Source organism: Ranitomeya imitator, chromosome 10 (genome assembly GCF_032444005.1).
Source record: "Ranitomeya imitator isolate aRanImi1 chromosome 10, aRanImi1.pri, whole genome shotgun sequence".
Classification (NCBI taxonomy): Eukaryota; Metazoa; Chordata; class Amphibia; order Anura; family Dendrobatidae; genus Ranitomeya; species Ranitomeya imitator.
In genome coordinates, this window is record NC_091291.1 from 76,631,634 (window position 1) to 76,649,729 (window position 18,096).

General features: G+C 43.3%; 1 protein-coding gene across 6 annotated transcripts in view; it reads right to left on the reverse strand.

Annotated features, from left to right (window-relative positions):
* Positions 1-13,622: 13,622 nt before the first annotated feature.
* LOC138651319 (oocyte zinc finger protein XlCOF6-like) overlaps positions 13,623-18,096 on the reverse strand; it is a 92,598-nt gene continuing 88,124 nt past the window's right edge. For 3 of the 6 annotated variants that reach the window (XM_069741415.1, XM_069741417.1, XM_069741416.1), the window contains one exon: positions 13,624-18,059. In XM_069741415.1, the coding sequence (XP_069597516.1) occupies positions 16,555-18,059 (1,505 nt within the window). In that variant the 3' untranslated portion in view covers positions 13,624-16,554. Of the gene's footprint in view, positions 18,063-18,096 lie in introns of all 6 variants that reach the window. The other 3 variants (XM_069741414.1, XM_069741413.1, XM_069741412.1) reach the window with 2 other exon arrangements.

Here is an 18,096-nt window from a genome sequence, read left to right on the forward strand (position 1 = left end):
GGGAGACCAATTGGTTAATCGAAAGGAAGAAAGAGTTAGGAAGATTTATAGGTACCATATTCATGATGTAGAAGATTTTTGGAAAGATATAGGATTTTATGACGTTTATCCTACCTATCCAGGATAAATATGGTAGGTCGTACTTTTTTAAATCTAGTGTTAGCTAAAAGGGGGATGTAATTATATTTATAAAGGGAGGAAGGGTCAGCCGATAAATAGATTCCGAGGTATTTTAATTTTTCTGAAGGCCAGTTGAAGGGGGTATCCTTTTTTAATATAGAGATATCTGAGATATTTGCCAAGACATTTAAAGCTTCTGACTTGTTCATATTTATTTTAAAATTAGAAATCTCACCAAATTCTGCAAATAGTGACATAAGTCTGGGGAAAGATGATCTTGGGTTAGTGGTTAAAAGTAGAAGATCATCAGCGAAGGCAGCCACCTTGACCTCTGTCCCACCCACCTTTAGGCCTTTAATGTCAGTGTCTTGTCTTATCCTCTCCATTAGGGTCTCCATTACCACAATAAAGAGGGCAGGGGAAAGAGGACAGCCCTGTCTGGTGCCATTCCGTATTTTAAAGGGTTCCGAGAAGATCCCGTATACCCCGACTCTAGCAGATGGGTCCACATAGAGGGACATGATAGCATCTATGAAAGGGGGCGGGAAGGCAAATTTTTGTAATGCACAGACCATGTATTGCCAACTTATCCTGTCAAACGCTTTTTCGGCGTCCGTTGACAGGATGGTTAGCGGCGTTCTGGTTGTCTTTGCGTAGGAAATAGTGTGCAGGACCTTTACCGAATTGTCTTTGCCCTCACGGCCTCTCACAAAACCCACTTGATTGGGGCGAATAATCCCACCTAGTACTTTATTCATTCTTGAGGCCAGTATCTTAGCCCAGTTTGAGATCGGTGTTGAGTAACAAAATGGGACAGTAATTACTGCAGAGGCTGTCGTCCTTCCCCTCTTTGGGTATAATGGCAATGTAGGCTTCCAGCGCCTGACGGGGTGGGGTCATCCCTCCAAAGAAGGAATTGAAGAGATTTACTAGATGGGGAAGGAGGATGTCAGAGAATTTTTTATAGCATCCCTCTGGGCACCCGTCAGGACCGGGAGATTTACCATTGGGGGTAGCCTTTAGAGTGTCTTCTACCTCTTTTAGTGTGACTTCAGCAAGAAGTGTGTTACAATCCTTATGGGAAATTGTTGGAAGAGAGAGAGGGGCAAGAAACTTTGAATTTTGGATATGGCCGTTGAACAGTCTTTCATGTCATCAGAGGGGGCAAATTATAAAGGGATTCGTAATATTGGCGGAAGATCTCAGCAATTTCCTTAGAATCCACAACTCTCTTGTTTGTCTTGGTGAAAATATATTTAATGAATTTCTTTTCTTTTTGCTGTTTAAGAAACTGTGTTGTAAGTTTGCTACTTCTGTTCCCATGCATGTAGAAGCGATGTCTGCAGTACATGAACAGTTTTGCTGATTTCACGTTTAACAAATCTTTGAGTTTGTTGCGGAGGGAAATAAGTTCTTGAAGGGAATCACTCGATCTAGTGGATTTATGGGTACGCTCTGATATATTAATTTGATGGAGAAGAGACTGAATTTCTTTATCTCTCTGTTTTTTGATATATGAGCCTAAAGAAATAAGTTCCCCTCTGAGGACAGCCTTATGTGTTTCCCAGATGATGGGAGAGATTTGCCCAGAATTAATATTTTCATCGAAAAATCGAGAAATGGTGGTTTTTAAACTGTTCACATGTTTTGGGTTGTCAAGCAATGATTCATTTAGTCGCCAGGTCATGGTAGCTCTAGGTAAGCTGGAGATTATTATCTCTAGGAAGATAGGTGCATGATCCGAAATTGTAATTTCCCCAATTCGGGATGATTTGATTAAGTGTAGAGGGGTCAACTAACTGTAGAGAACTTAATTTGTTTAAAAATTTTTGTCTCGATTTCTGAGGGATGGGGGAGGAACCATTGGAAGCATCTAAACTGGGTTGTAGCGTTAAATTTAGGTCACCCCCCACAATCCACAACCCTTCCTGGAAAAGATGGAGAGTATCTAGAGTTTTAATGAGCCATTGAGTTTGATTGGAATTGGGTGCATATAAGTTAGCTAGGGTAATTTTCGTGTTTACCAATAGGCCTTTTCCAAAAATATATCTGCCCTCCGAATCTGCCAAACTGTCCCCGAATGTAAAGGGAAGACCCTTTCTAAGCACTATGCTTACTCCTTTAGAAGCAGAGGAGGAGCAACTGTTATACCAAGTGGGAAAGAGGAGAATGACATATTCGGAGCTCTACCCGTTTTAAAGTGTGTTTCTTGTAGAAACACTATTTGTGCAGATTGTTTCTTTAGCAATGAAAGGGTTTGATTGTGTTTCGCGGAGGAGTTGAGACCTTTTACGTTAAAGGATGCCACCGTGACCGAGCCCACATCAGTCCTACCATCAGCCATCAGTCCTGTCCTCAAGATCCTCCATCACATTGTAGAGCCTGAAAAAACAATATAACAAGGTAAATAAACAACTTTGTACAGTATAGTACTCGCCCATCGCAGGGGGGGGGGTGTAAGAACCCAAACATGAGCGAGAATTGTTCAAGTGGTGATCTTTAGAATAAAAAATATCTAAAAATTCAAACAGAGAATAGGAAATTATTCCCGGAAACCTGTGGAGCAAATAAGAGCAACACAAAAAAAGAAAAACCAGGACAGACGGCAGGAGGAGACCTCTCAACTCCAGATAAGTCGGTCTCCGTTGCAAGCACAAAATAACCTGGGGAGAAATAGTATCAACGTCAAAAAACTTCACCTATTCAAGGCAGTCTATCAAATATAGGCCGACGCATTGCTTCAAAGAGTTCAGGTGGGGTGATTTTTTGTGACGATCTTCTTCGATTTTGGGGAAGCGTGCTTCTTCTTTACAATCCACTCCTGTGGTTTAGACAGCTGGGGAAGACTCCAACCCGTGTCGACTGGCAACCAGGAAGGAATGTCTATTGGAGCAATATCAAGAGCTTTCCAGGCATCATCCAGATCTGCAGGGGAGCGTATTGTGATCTGTCGGTTCCCTAGTGTAATAGCAAGACCAAACGGGAAAAGCCACTTATATAACAAGCCTTTTGCTCTCAGTTCTGTCAGGAGGGGTTTGAGAATTCGCCTCTTTGCAAGGGTGGATGGGGCCAGGTCTTGAAAAATTTGAAGCTGGGAGCCTTCATATGAGAGACTGTCTTTCTCCTTTGCATTGGCTAGAATGGCTGCAGTGTCTACATAACTCAGGAGACCGCATATAACATCTCTTGGAGGGTCGTTCTGTTTAGGTCTGGGCTGGAGAGCGCGGTGAACTCTTTCGATGACAACTGTATCTGCTCTCTCCTTGCCCAGAAGGTTAGAAAAAATTTCTCTGGAAACCTTTCCAGGGATTCGCGAGCAAAAGATTCGGGAATACCTCTCAATCTGATATTTTTTCTCCTACTAGGGTTCTCCTGATCTTCCGCTGCTAAAAGGGCTGTGTTTAGCTGGTTGTTGCTGAAGGAGTTGGTCTTGTAAGCAAATTATTGCTTCTGTCGCTTCCACATTGGCAACTTCCAAGGTCTCCACTCTTTGGCCCATTTGTTGTATGTCTGCTCGCAAGCCAGCTATTTCCTCCAAGAGTGGTTGCATGCTTTGAGCCATCAGCTTCTTCATAAAGGCTCTGGAGATTGGTACAGAGTCCTCCACAGTAGATTCGCAATCTGAGCCGTCTCTGCTAGAGTCTGTGTCACCCAAAGTGTCAGGGGAGATAGGCCTCTTAGGCGTTTTTTTTGAAGGAGTCTGAGTTACTTCAGGTCTCTTTTTGAGGTATTTATCAAGGTCACCATGTGTGTTGCATTTCTGGCTTTCCGTTAGAGCCTTAGTCGAACTTTTTTCATGCTCCTTATTTGATTTGCCCATGTTAAAGCTTTTGATAGCGTGATGTGCAATGATCACCACTTGAACATTCAGAGAAGGATCAGTTATCCATTTATCTGTGTGGGGCGATACATGTGTAGAGGTGTCACCCCAATGTTGAGCTGATTCGGAAGTCTATAAAAACTAAATATAATTGCAGAAAGAAAAAAAGAAAAGGAATAAAAATAAACTGAAAAGAAGTGAGATCTGGGATGGAACTTCTGTTGTACTTCCACTAGGTGGCAGTGAAGTACCATGCAATGGCTTCTTTTGTTTTAGACCCGTTCCACAGAGGGATTTTTTATCCTCAGGATTGTAATTATATGAGGCAGTTTATTACAGTATAAAATGTGGCACTCCAGCAGTAAGTTCGGGATGTAGGTATAGAGTAGACACAGCAAGCGATCCCTTGTCTCACCGAGGGAGAGTAGAGCGTCTGATTTTGCTGGGTATGGGGCAGCAGGGCATCCAGGTCAGGCAATAAAACGATGTTTTTGCTGTTATCCTGGGTATGGGGCAGCAGGAGACAGGCACTCGATCCAGGAAAGCAGGTCTCTAACCCCTGTGGGTCGCAGACACCAGCGGTCCCGCGGTGAGGAGCCAAGATGGCGGTGTATGGCGGGAAGGAGGGAGCCGGAGAGGACGAAGAGGCTCCCAGGTCTCCGCAAGCCGTCCCCAGTCTGGGCCCAGCGCCGGGTTCGAGGAAGCAGAGCGCACCAGAGCAGGTAAGCTGCCGACCTGTAGCGCAGACGACCGTGAGCCGCCAAGAGGACTGGAGCAGGAAGGCCAATGCGGGCGAGAATGGGACCACGAGGGTCAGCAGCGGATGTACCTGCGGGAATCAGACCCCAGAGACTACACCGCAAACTTGAGGGACCGGCGCCTCTCAGTCAGACGGAGGGAACGGGGACGGCTCTCAGAGATGGCGCCTCCGCTCAGCAGCTCCCTTCACAGCGCGGCAGGATCCAAGATGGCGCCTCCACTCCCCGCTCACCTCTCTCACCAGCCAGGTGAGAAAACAGCTCTGCGGGAGCCGCAGCTTGGTCCGGAGAGTCCCCTAGACTCCAACGGTATGGGGGGTTTCACCTCCGCAGGCTGCCCAGATGCTGCCTCCAGCACCAGACCGGGCACCAGCCGGCGGGAAAAGTGGCTCTCTGACAGGCCCTGGAGCCGCTAGTGTGTCTCAGAGTCTCACTGTGTTCAGAGCACAAATCCACGCTCTGGGCAGTCAAAAGGCGCTCTCTGAGTGAAGGGCTGCCAGTCAGTGTCTGTTGTGAATTCTGCTCTTGGGCTCCCTCCGGTGGTTATGAGTGGTAGTGCTGCGGTAGTTGGATTGCAGCATTTATCAGGTGTATCCATTTTTTGCAATCTGGGCTGGGCTATTTAAGTCCTGCTTTATCCTTTAGTCAGTGCCAGTTGTCCATTGTTTTTGGAGGATTCACATCCATTCCTGGTCTCTCCTGGTCTGCTGTTCATTTCTTCAAAGATAAGTTCTGGCCTTGTTTTTGCTGTCCACCTGCTGTTGACCATATAGTTCTGTGCATTTTCATGTTTTGTTTTGTCCAGCTTTGTCTGTGAAGGATTTCTTGCAGCCTAGCTGTGTCTCTGGAGATGCAGATATACCATCCATGTCTTTAGTCAGGTGTGGTGATTTGTATTTTCTGTGGTGGATATTTTCTAGTGTTTTAATACTGACCGCATAGTACTCTGTTCTATTCTTTCTTTTCAGCTAGTATGGCCTCCTATGCTAAATTCTGATTTCATGTCTGCGTATGTTATTTCCCTCTCCTCTCACAGTCAATATTTGTGGGGGGCTATCTATCCTTTGGGGATTTTCTCTGAGGCAAGATAGGTTTCCTGTTTCTGTCTTTAGGGGAAGTTAGTTCTTAGGCTGTGTCGAGGGGTCTAGGGAGTGTTAGGTACCCCCCACGGCTACTTCTAGTTGCGCTGCTAGGGTCAGGGTTTGTGGTCAGTACAGGGACCACCTTCTCCAGAGTCCGTCTCATGCTGCTCCTAGGCCACCAGATCATAACAGTACAACTGGCCAACAATGAGTTAATTGCATCTCAGAAGAAGGGGAGACAGGTTTTGAGCCATTTTTTTTCCTTAGCCTGTTTTTTCTGTTCCTCTTAATCTCTGGGTGGCTACGGAACCTAGTAATAACATGAATGTTCAGAAGTTAGTTTCTCGGGTGGATCAGCTTGCTGCTAGGGTACAGGGTATTTCAGATTTTATTATTCAGACTCCTGCCTTAGAACCTAAGATTATGGCTGTCCTATATTTAGAAAAAAGAGAAGCAGAAAGGGATAAAGATAAGATGACGAAAAGATTTTTAAAAAAATGGAGAGTGTTCATAGAATCCTTATTGTCGACAGGGGAAATTCAAGAGATAATGAGGTCCTTTGTTAATTCAGATTGGTATTTGTTAGAAGATTTAAGTGGTAGTTTGGATAAATTAAAATTTGTCACATGATAAATGCATCAGTTGGTGTATGTTCTGGATTTGATTGTCGGATTCCAATCATTGAAGCTGGTTAGATGTGGACATTAGGGGATATGTTAATACTATTTGTGTTACAAAGATTAATGTTTGTTTTATTTCTATGTAATAATTTAAAGCAACATTTGCAATATGTATTGTACTTATTTGTTTAAAAAAAAAAAAAACAACCAATAAAAATGATGTTTTAAAAAAAAAGAACCTAAGATTCCCACTCCTGATTTGTTTTTTTGGTGACAGATCCAAATTTTTGAGTTTCAAAAACAATTGTAAACTGTTTTTTGCATTGAGACCCCGTTCTTCTGGTGATCCCATTCAGCAGGTTAAAATCATCATATCCTTGCTGCGTGGTGACCCACAGGATTGGGCATTTTCCCTGGAATCTGGCAATACTGCTTTGCTTAATGTTGATTCTTTCTTTTATGCATTGGGGTTATTGTATGATGAGCCTAATTCTGTGGATCAAGCTGAGAAGATCTTGTTGGCCCTGTGTCAGGGTCAAGAAGCGGCAGAATCGTATTGCCAGAAATTTAGAAAATGGTCTGTACTGACTAAATGGAATGAGGATGCCTTGGCGGCAATTTTCAGAAAGGGTCTTTCTGAATCCGTTAAAGATGTTATGGTGGGGTTCCCCACGCCTGCTGGTCTGAGTGATTCTATGTCTCTGGCCATTCAGATTGATCGGCGCTTGCGCGAGCGCAGAGTTGTGCACACTGTGGCGTTGTCCTCCGAGAGGAGCCCTGAGCCTATGCAGTGTGATAGGATTTTGTCTAGAGCCGAACGACAAGGATTTAGGCGTCAGAATAGGTTTTGTTTTTACAGCGGCGATTCTGCTCATGTTATTTCTCATTGCCCTAAGCGTACCAAGAGAATCGCTAGTTCTGTTACCATCAGTACTATACAACCAAAATTTCTGTTATCTGTGACCTTGATCTGCTCATTATCGTCATTTTCTGTCATGGCATTTGTGGATTCAGGCACCGCTCTGAATTTAATGGACTTAGAATTTGCCAGACGATGTGGTTTCCCCTTACAGCCTTTGCAGAGCCCTATTCCTTTAAGGGGGATTGATGCTACACCGTTGGCTAAAAATAAACCTCAGTTTTGGACACAGCTGACCATGCGCATGGCACCAGCCCATCTGGAAGATTGTCGTTTTCTGGGGTTGCATAATTTGCATGATGATGTTGTGCTGGGTTTTCCATGGTTACAGCTACATAATCCGGTGTTAGATTGGAAATCCATGTCTGTGACTAGTTGGGGTTGTCAGGGGGTTCATGATCACGTTCCTTTGATGTCAATTTCCTCTTCCCCCTCTTCTGAAATTCCTGAGTTTTTGTCAGATTTCCAGGATGTATTCGATGAGCCTAAATCTAGTTCCCTTCCACCACATAGGGACTATGATAGTGCTATTGACTTGATTCCAGGTTGTAAGTTCCCTAAGGGTCGACTTTTCAACCTGTCTGTTCCAGAACATGCCGCCATGCGGAGCTATACTAAGGAGTCTTTGGAGAAGGGGCATATTCGGCCATCTTCTTCACCATTGGGAGCAGGTTTTTTTTTTGTTGCCAAGAAGGATGGCTCCTTGAGACCGTGTATTGATTATCGCCTCTTGAATAAGATCACGGTCAAATTTCAATACAATTTGCGTTTGCTTACTGATTTGTTTGCTAGCATTAAGGGGGCTAGCTGGTTTACTAAGATTGACCTTCGAGGGGCATATAATCTTATTCGTATTAAACAGGGTGACGAATGGAAAACTGCATTTAATACGCCTGAAGGCCATTTTTAATACCTAGTGATGCCATTCGGACTCTCTAATGCCCCATCTGTGGTCCAGTCCTTCATGCATGATATCTTTCGGAGTTAATCTTGATAAATTCATGGTTGTATATTTGGATGATATTTTGATTTTTTCCGATGATTGGGAGTCTCATGTGAAACAGGTCAGGATGGTATTTCAGATCCTCTGTGATAATGCTTTATTTGTGAAGGGGTCGAAGTGCCTCTTTGGAGTGCAGAAGGTTTCTTTTTTGGGCTTCATTTTTTCTCCCTCATCTATAGAAATGGATCCGGTTAAGGTTCAGGCCATTCATGATTGGATTCAGCCCACATCTGTGAAGAGCCTTCAGAAATTCTTGGGCTTTGCAAATTTTTATCGTTGTTTCATTGCCAACTTCTCCAGTGTGGTTAAACCTCTGACCGATTTGACGAAGAAAGGCGCTGTGACGAATTGGTCCTCTGCGGCTGTTTCTGCCTTTCAGGAGCTTAAACGCCGATTTACTTCTGCCCCTGTGTTACGTCAGCCGGATGTTTCTCTTCCATTTCAGATTGAGGTTGACGCGTCTGAGATTGGGGCAGGGGCCGTTTTGTCTCAGAGGAATTCTGATGGTTCCTTGATGAAACCGCGTGCCTTCTTTTCTCGGAAGTTTTTGCCTGCGGAACGCAATTATGATGTCGGCAATCGGGAGTTGTTGGCTATGAAGTGGGCATTTGAGGAGTGGCGTCATTGGCTTAAGGGGGCCAAGCACCGTATTTTGGTCCTGACCGATCATAAGAATCTGATTTACCTCGAGTCTGCCAAACGGCTGAATCCTAGACAGGCTCGATGGTCCCTGTTTTTCTCCCGTTTTGATTTTGTGGTCTCATACATTCCTGGTACTAAGAATGTTAAGGCGGATGCCCTCTCTAGGAGTTTTTTTCCTGATTCCCCTGGGGTTCTTGAGCCGGTCGGCATTCTGAAGGAAGGGGTGATTCTTTCTGCCATCTCCCCTGATTTACGACGGGTTCTTCAGGAATTTCAGGCTGATAAACCTGACCGCTGTCCAGTGGGGAAACTGTTTGTTCCTGATAGATGGACTGGTAAAGTGATTTCTGAGGCTCATTGTTCTGTGTTGGCTTGCCATCCTGGGATTTTTGGTACCAGAGATTTGGTTGGTAGGTCCTTTTGGTGGCCTTCTTTGTCGCGGGATGTGCGTTCTTTTGTGCAGTCCTGTGGGATTTGTGCGCGGGCTAAGCGGTGCTGTTCCCGCGCTAGTGGGTTGCTTCTGCCTTTGCCGGTCCCTGAGAGACCTTGGACGCATATTTCTATGGATTTTATTTCAGAGCTTCCGGTTTCCCAGAGGATGTCTGTTATCTGGGTGGTTTGTGACCGGTTTTCTAAGATGGTTCATTTGGTACCTTTGCCTAAATTGCCTTCCTCTTCTGATTTGGTTCCGTTGTTTTTTCAGCATGTGGTTCGTTTGCATGGCATTCCGGAGAATATTGTGTCTGATAGAGGTTCCCAGTTTGTTTTTAGGTTTTGGCGGGCCTTTTGTGCTAAGCTGGGCATTGATTTGTCTTTTTCTTCCGCATTTCATCCTCAGACAAATGGCCAAACCGAGGGAACTAATCAGACTTTGGAAACCTATTTGAGATGCTTTGTGTCTGCTGATCAGGATGATTGGGTGGCTTTCTTAGCATTGGCCGAGTTTGCCCTTAATAATCGGGCTAGTTCTGCTACCTTGGTTTCGCCTTTTTTTTGTAATTTTGGTTTTTATCCTCGTTTTTCTTCAGGGCAGGTTGAGCCTTCTGATTGTCCTGGTGTGGAATTGGTGGTTGACAGGCTGCAGCAGATTTGGGCTCATGTGGTGGACAATTTGGTGTTGTCTCAGGAGGAGGCTCAGCGTTTTGCTAACCGTCGTCGGTGTGTTGGTTCCCGGCTTCGGGTTGGGGATTTGGTCTGGTTGTCTTCCCGTCATGTTCCTATGAAGGTTTCTTCCCCTAGGTTCAAGTCTCAGTTTATTGGTCCTTATAAGATTTCTGAGATTATCAATCCAGTGTCTTTTCGTTTGGCCCTTCCAGACTCTTTTTCCATCCATAATGTTTTCCATAGATCTTTGTTGCGGAAGTATGTGGTGCCCGTTGTTCCCTCTGTTGATCCTCCGGCTCCGGTGCTGATTGATGGGGAGTTGGAGTATGTGGTTGAGAAGATTTTGGATTCTCGTTTTTCGAGGCGGAAGCTTCAGTATCTGGTCAAATGGAAGGGTTATGGCCAGGAGGATAATTCTTGGGTTGTTGCCTCCGATTTTCATGCTGACGATTTGGTTCGTGCCTTTCATTTGGCTCGTCCTGATCGGCCTGGGGGCTCTGGTGAGGGTTCGGTGACCCCTCCTCAGGAAGGGGGGGTACTGTTGTGAATTCTGCTCTTGGGCTCCCTCCGGTGGTTATGAGTGGTAGTGCTGCGGTAGTTGGATCGCAGCATTTATCAGGTGTATCCATTTTTTGCAATCTGGGCTGGGCTATTTAAGTCCTGATTTATCCTTTAGTCAGTGCCAGTTGTCCATTGTTTTTGGAGGATTCACATCCATTCCTGGTCTCTCCTGGTTTGCTGTTCATTTCTTCAAAGATAAGTTCTGGCCTTGTTTTTGCTGTCCACCTGCTGTGGACCATATAGTTCTGTGCATTTTCATGTTTTGTTTTGTCCAGCTTTGTCTGTGAAGGATTTCTTGCAGCCTAGCTGTGTCTCTGGAGATGCAGATATACCCCCCATGTCTTTAGTCAGGTGTGGTGAGTTGTATTTTCTGTGGTGGATATTTTCTAGTGTTTTAATACTGACCGCATAGTACTCTGTTCTATTCTTTCTTTTTAGCTAGTATGGCCTCCTATGCTAAATTCTGATTTCATGTCTGCGTGTTATTTCCCTCTCCTCTCACAGTCAATATTTGTGGGGGGCTATCTATCCTTTGGGAATTTTCTCTGAGGCAAGATAGGTTTCCTGTTTCTGTCTTTAGGGGAAGTTATTTCTTAGGCTGTGTCGAGGGGTCTAGGGAGTGTTAGGTAAGCCCCACGGCTACTTCTAGTTGCGCTGCTAGGTTCAGGGTTTGCGGTCAGTACAGGGACCACCTTCTCCAGAGTCCGTCTCATGCTGCTCCTAGGCCACCAGATCATAACAAGTGTCCATCAGATCAGTGGATGGGTCATCCCTAAAACCGCCGATTTAGGATAGATTTTTATAGCCAGCAGAGGAGCTCAAGTGAGACACGTTTAGCTCCTTTAGCTGCTGGCCACGTTCCCCATCAGGTAAATTTAAGCTTGAAAAATGGCCTTTGGTTTCAGAGACAACGTCTGTATGTCCCAGAAACAATGAAATTAAGAGTATTGAAACTAATGCATGACTACTCAAGAATTTGTGTCTCGTTTTATTTGGTGGCCAACTTTCCAGAAAGACGTGCGGCTGTCCGTGTTGTCATGTGAGGTATGTGCCAGATCAAAAGTTCCTTGCTCCTCACCTACTGGACTATTGCAACCTCTTCCTATCACATCTCGTCCCCGGAGGTCTATCTCAATGGACTTTATCGTAGAGTTGCCTACGTCCCAAGGGAAGAACACGATTCTAGTAGTAGTTGACCGATTAACCAAAGCTGCTCATTTCATTCCCTGTACCGGGTTACCGACGTCCAAACAGACTGCGGACCTTATCGTACAAAATATTTTTCGATTACATGGAGTCCCGAATTAACTAATATCTGATCGAGGGGTCCAATTTACTTCAAAATTTTGGCAAAGTTTTTGTGCTGCTCTGGACATCAAGGTAAATTTGTCATCTGCTTTCCATACGCAATCTAACAGCCAAACTGAACGGACCAATCAAACTTTGGAGCAGTATCTGCGTTGCTATGTGTCTCACTCACAAGATGATTGGGTGAGTTTGCATCCACTGGCTGAATTCACGTACAATAACTCAGTGCGTCCACCAAAATGTCTCCATTTTTTGCTAATAAGGGATATCATCTCAGCATTCTTGCTCGACTTCCGATAGACATGCCTGTACCTGCAGTAGCCGACCGCATTTCATCTCTGCAGCAGAATCTGGAAGTTCTGAAGCAGACGCTGGCCACAGCACAAGAAAGATACAAGAAGGCAGCAGACAGATTCCGTAAACCAGTACCCACATGCAAGGTCGGAGACATGGTCTGGCTCTTAACAAAGAACTTGAAACTCAGAGTTCCAACATCTAAACTGGGGCAAAAATATGTTGGTCCATACAATATCAGTAGCATAGTGAGTTCTGTAGCCTGCCGACTCAAGTTACCTAATTCTTTAAAAATACATCGTGTCTTTCATGTTTCTCTGCTTAAACCGGTAGTGGCAAATCCTTTCTCCGGGTGCACATCTGCTCCTCCTGATCCAACTCTTATCAACGGGCAGGAGGAATTCATCGTGGAGATCATCGATTCTCAGATTCATAGGGGACGACTCCAGTATCTGGTAAAATGGCAAGGGTACTCATCTGAGAATTCCTGGGAACCTCTGGAAAATATTCACGCTCCTCATCTGATCAGACAGTTCCACATCAGATACCCCAATAAACCAGATATTAGAACGTCCAGAGGACATTTTTAAAGAGGGGAGTAATGTAAGGACTGGGACTGTGTACCTGTTTTTGTCTGTTCTTGCCCTTAGTTTTGTTGGTTTCTGCCCTTACCCAAAATGGAGTGGCTGGCTTCATGGGGGCCATCTTGTTTCCTGACTGATACTCATTTCCTGCCTGCTGCATATATAAAGGAGCTCTGCACACTATACCTTGCTTGTGTATCTTGTACCTCACTTGCTGCCAAGCTCAAGGACTTGCAACCTGCTTGTTTCTTCTATTCCTTGGGATACCCCGCTTGCTTCTGGATCTACGTACCACCGGAAAGACTCTGTTGCTCTACACCTGCTCTGCACCCACCTCTGCTACGGTCTGCCCCCTACTAGGAGCAAGCCAAGGCTCTGACCTCTGGATTCTGCATTGCTGGACTTGTACTCGCATCCTCGGTCTGTACTATTAACATCTACATATTCTTGAAACTATTTATTACTTGCTTATCTGTAAAGCCGCAGTTTACATCAGTCATCTGAAGTTCATCTTTCTAATATATATATATATATATATATATATAGATATATATATATATATCTATATATATATATATATATCTATATATAGATATATATATAGATATATATAGATCTATATATATATCTATATATATCTATAGATCTATATATAGATATATATATATTATAAACCGAACTGTGATGTACCGTGTTTGTTGTCATTCTGGCCCACGTCATCGGTCTCCATAGAACGTTAGCATAATCTTATTACATAGAGACTCATTCAGTCTCCAAATCATAGCAGCATGGGGGAGGGTAGTAATAATGATCTCCATGAAAACAGGGTCGTGATCTGAGATAGTAATCGACCCTATTCAGGAGAATCTAACTAAACGCAAGGCTTGTGTCTGGACTAGGAGAAGATCAATTCGATGATATGAGGCGTGAGGAGATGAGAAAAAAGTAAAATCTTTTGTGGTAGGGTAAAGACTGAACCACGGGTCTATCAGGTGTGGGGAGTTAAACTTGGATAAGAGGTTACATCTCAGCCTCAAGGAGATGGGAAAACCACTAGAAACATCTAAATCAGGCTGGAGTGTCAGGTTTAAGTCACCTCCTACATTCTGTAATCCCTCCTTAAATAGGTGAAGTATGTCAAGCGTTTTAACAATCCACTGAACCTGTTGAGAGTTGGGAGTGTATAGGTTGGTGAAGGTCACCATCGTGTTAGCTAAAAACCGCTTTACAATAATGTATCACCCTTCTTGGCCGCACAGACTATCTGTGTGTGAATAGTAAACCTTTTCTTAAAGCCATGCTAACTCCCTTAGAAGAAGAAGAGTTACAACTGTTATACCTAATGGGGAATGAGTAGAAGGACATGTTGGGACTCTACTTTGTTTAAAAAGGGTTTCTTGTATAAAAGCTATTTCTGTTTTCTGCTTTTTTAGCAGCGTAAGAATTTGGTTATGTTTTGCGGGGGAATTGATTATTTTGACATTAAAGTACCTGAAATAAAAACCTAATTGAATGAACAACAAACTTTTTACAAATAGCCACTTGCCCATCGCAGGGGGGTTGCAAGCCCAAGCATAGGAGATAGTCCAAATTGTGAACAAATATTAGGAAAAACGACCAAAGGTTCACAGGATGAGATTTAACCACAGGTCATGTATACCAGACTTGAAGAGTCACGTCGTGTTAGTCCCATAATCGAGAGGGGGCCGCACATCTCTCAAGTTTCTCCTTGACCCATATACAGTATATAGGAGTAAACTGTTGGTAGGAAGCTAACAAAAGTTCCTAGGATTGAACAAGGAAGAACACTGACAAAAGATAAGGGCGGAAAAGCGTCGGTCAAAAAAGGAATCGTACAAATTAGGCCCGACTCTCAAAATGATCTGTGGAGACCTCTTCATGAGGACCTCAGAAGATAGGTCAATACTGAGTAAGGAAAGATATATATCTTGGCACCGTGTTAGCCAGTAGATGGAAAAATATTTAGAAGTGATGCAGCTGAAAGTATCTGGTATCTTGTAGTCCTGATGTGAAATGGGGATCTTTATCTTGCCCATGGTCATTGTAAATAGACAGGTAAAAGTAAAAGATCATATTGGGCACTTCTTGGAGTCTTGCTTTTTGAGCTTTGGGGAAGCAATCTTCTTTTTAGAGACCATTCTTGCGGTTTTGTTAGTGGGGTTAACTTCCAATTCGTGTCGATCGGCATCAAGGAGAGTAAATTAATTGGAGAAATACCCAATGCCTCGCAGGCATTATTTAAATCATCTGGGGTGTGCACTGAGACCTGTTGGCCCCCTACATTGATTATGAGGCCAAAAGGGTATAACCATTTGTAGGACAGACCTTTGGCTTTCAGTTCAGGCAAGAGAGGTTTTAGGGTCCATCTCTTTGTGGGGGTAGAGGGAGCTAGGTCTTGGAAGAGCTGAAGTTGAGAGTTATTATAGAGAATTTTATCTTGTTCTCTGGCGCTCGCTAGAATGGCGGCTATATCAACATAGCTGAGGAGGCCGCAGATGACATCTCATCAGGTTTCGGTCTCAGTGCTCGATACACTCGTTCAATGGTAACAGAGTTTGCTCTTTTTTGACCGAGCAGGTTAGCGAAGATCTCTCTGGAGACATTTTCTAAGGATTCACTTGCATTGGATTCCGGAATGCCTCTCAGATGAATATTTTTCCTCCTGTTTCTGTTTTCCTGGTCCTCTACAGCCAGTAGGGCTGTATTTATGTGTTGTTGCTGTTGGAGGACTTGTTCATGGAGGCAGGATTTAACATCTACTGTGTCAGTGTTGGCTGATTCTAGTGCTTCAACTCTTTGTCCCAGGTGCTGAAAATCCGAGCACATTCCAGATAGCTCATCAAGAAGGGGCTTCATATTCTGGGCCATTAATTTTTTTCATGAAGTCCCTGAAGATTGGCACCAAATCTTCAAAAGAAGAGCCAATGTCAGAGCCTTCTCCGCTGGAGTCAGACTCCTCCATAATGTCAAGAGAATCTGATTTTTGGGGGGCACGTCTTGAGGGGGTATGGGTGGGATCTGACTTTTTTCTTAGATATTTGTCTAGGTCTCCATGTGCACTACGTTTCTGTTCATCAGCTGTAGACTTAGTCGCTTGTTTTTCACGCTCTTTTTGTGATTTAACCATGGCGGTGCTTTTTTTGAGCGTGTTAATCTGTTATCACAATTTGGACATGAGAGAATGAGTTTAATTGAGCATCATGCAGAGTTTAGCGCTTTATCATGTTAGGGCCCCTAGATGTCGTTGCTATAGCAGCACTTGTATTATCTGTTAAATTTGCGGCTCAATCAATGGCGATGTTAATAAAAAAGAGAAGTAGAATAGAGAAGTGCCTAATATTAGCAAAACTAGAATGTTCAAAACAGTCCTTATATTTTGTTGCCTGAAGATGATCCTTTTTCATATAAAGGCCACTGGATGTCGATGTTGTAGTGGCAGTTATGTTTGTCTCAGACCTCGGAGGGCCTGTCACAGGCACAGAGCTGGATGTCCGTAGGGGCAGATGAACCTCTGTGTTTTATTTTAACAAGGCCAAACATAAAGAATGACAGGGTTTCCCTAGTAATTGACAACCCCTTTAAGAAAATACAATTTTTGGCTTAAAAATTTCCAACAATTTGAATATAAAAAAGGCTTCTCCCTTGTGTGGCTTCTCTGATGTTTGTTAAGAGTTTATTTACATGTAAAACATTTTCCACATTCTGAACATTAAAAAGGCTACTCTCCTGTGTGAGTTCTCTGATGTATAACAAGACTCCATTTATGGCTAAATAATTTCCCACATTCTGAACAGGAAAAAGGCTTCTTCCCTGTGTGGGTTCTCTGATGGTTAACAAAAGATGATTTATGGTTAAAAGATTTCCCACATTCTGAACAGGAAAAAGGCTTCTCCCCTGTGTGGGTTCTCTGGTGGTTAACAAAAGCTGATTTATGGTTAAAACATTTCCCACATTCTGAACATGTAAAAGGCTTCACTCCTGTGTGGGTTCTCTGGTGCTTAATAAAAGATGATTTTTGGCTAAAACATTTCCCACATTCTGAACATGAAAAAGGCTTTTCCCCTGTGTGAGTTCTCTGGTGTATAACAAGAATCCATTTTTGGTTAAATAATTTCCCACATTCTGAACAGGAAAAGGGCTTCTCCCCTGTGTGGGTTCTCTGGTGGTTAACAAAAGCTGATTTATGGTTAAAAGATTTCTCACATTCTGAACATGAAAAACGCTTCTCCCCTGTGTGAGTTCTCTGGTGCCTATCAAGATTCGATTTCTGGTTAAAACATTTCCCACATTCTGAACATGAAAAAGGCTTCTCCCCAGTGTGGGTTCTCTGGTGGTTAACAAAAGGTAATTTATTTTTAAAACATTTCCCACATTCTGAACATGTAAAAGGCTTCACCCCTGTGTGGGTTCTCTGGTGCTTAACAAAAGATGATTTATGGCTAAAACATTTCCCACATTCTGAACATGAAAAAGGCTTTTCCCCTGTGTGAATTCTCTGGTGTTCATCAAGATTCGCTTTCTGCTTAAAATATTTACCACATTCTGAACATGAAAAAGGCTTCTCTGTGTGAGTTCTCTGGTGTTCATCAAGTTGCGCTTTCTGGTTAAAACATTTCCCACATTCTGAACATGAAAAAGGCTTCTTCCCTGTGTGAGCTTTCTGGTGTTCATCAAGATGCGCTTTCTTGTTAAAAGATTTACAACATTTTGAACATGAAAAAGGCTTCTCCCCTGTATGAGTTCTCTGGTGTCTAACAAGACTACATTTACGTCCAAAATATTTCCCACATTCTGAACAGGAAAAAGGCTTCTCCCCTGTGTGGGTTCTCTGGTGTTTAACAAGATACGATTTCTTGAAAAAACATTTCCCACACTGGGAGCAAGAAAATCTCTTCTCCGCTGAGTGAATTTTTTGATGTCTAAGAAAAGACTTTTCAAGGGTAAAACTGTCTCCATATTCTAAAGGTGAAAATGACTTTTTTGATTTAGGAGTGGTTTGTTTTTTAATGCTTATTTTGTGACTTTGATTTTCCTTAGTAGTCTGTAATGAATCAAAAGACAGGACATGTTTCAAAGGTTCAGAAAACAGTTCTTTGCTGTGAAGGGATGATGGTATATCTGGAATAATGACATTCACATCAATTGTATCCTGTGGGATCGCAAGATCATTTAATTTAAAAATTGAAGATGTCAGCTGCCCCTCTGATCTCCTGGTACAGTCATCTGCTAATACAAAAAACAATTATTTTTTAAATAAAAT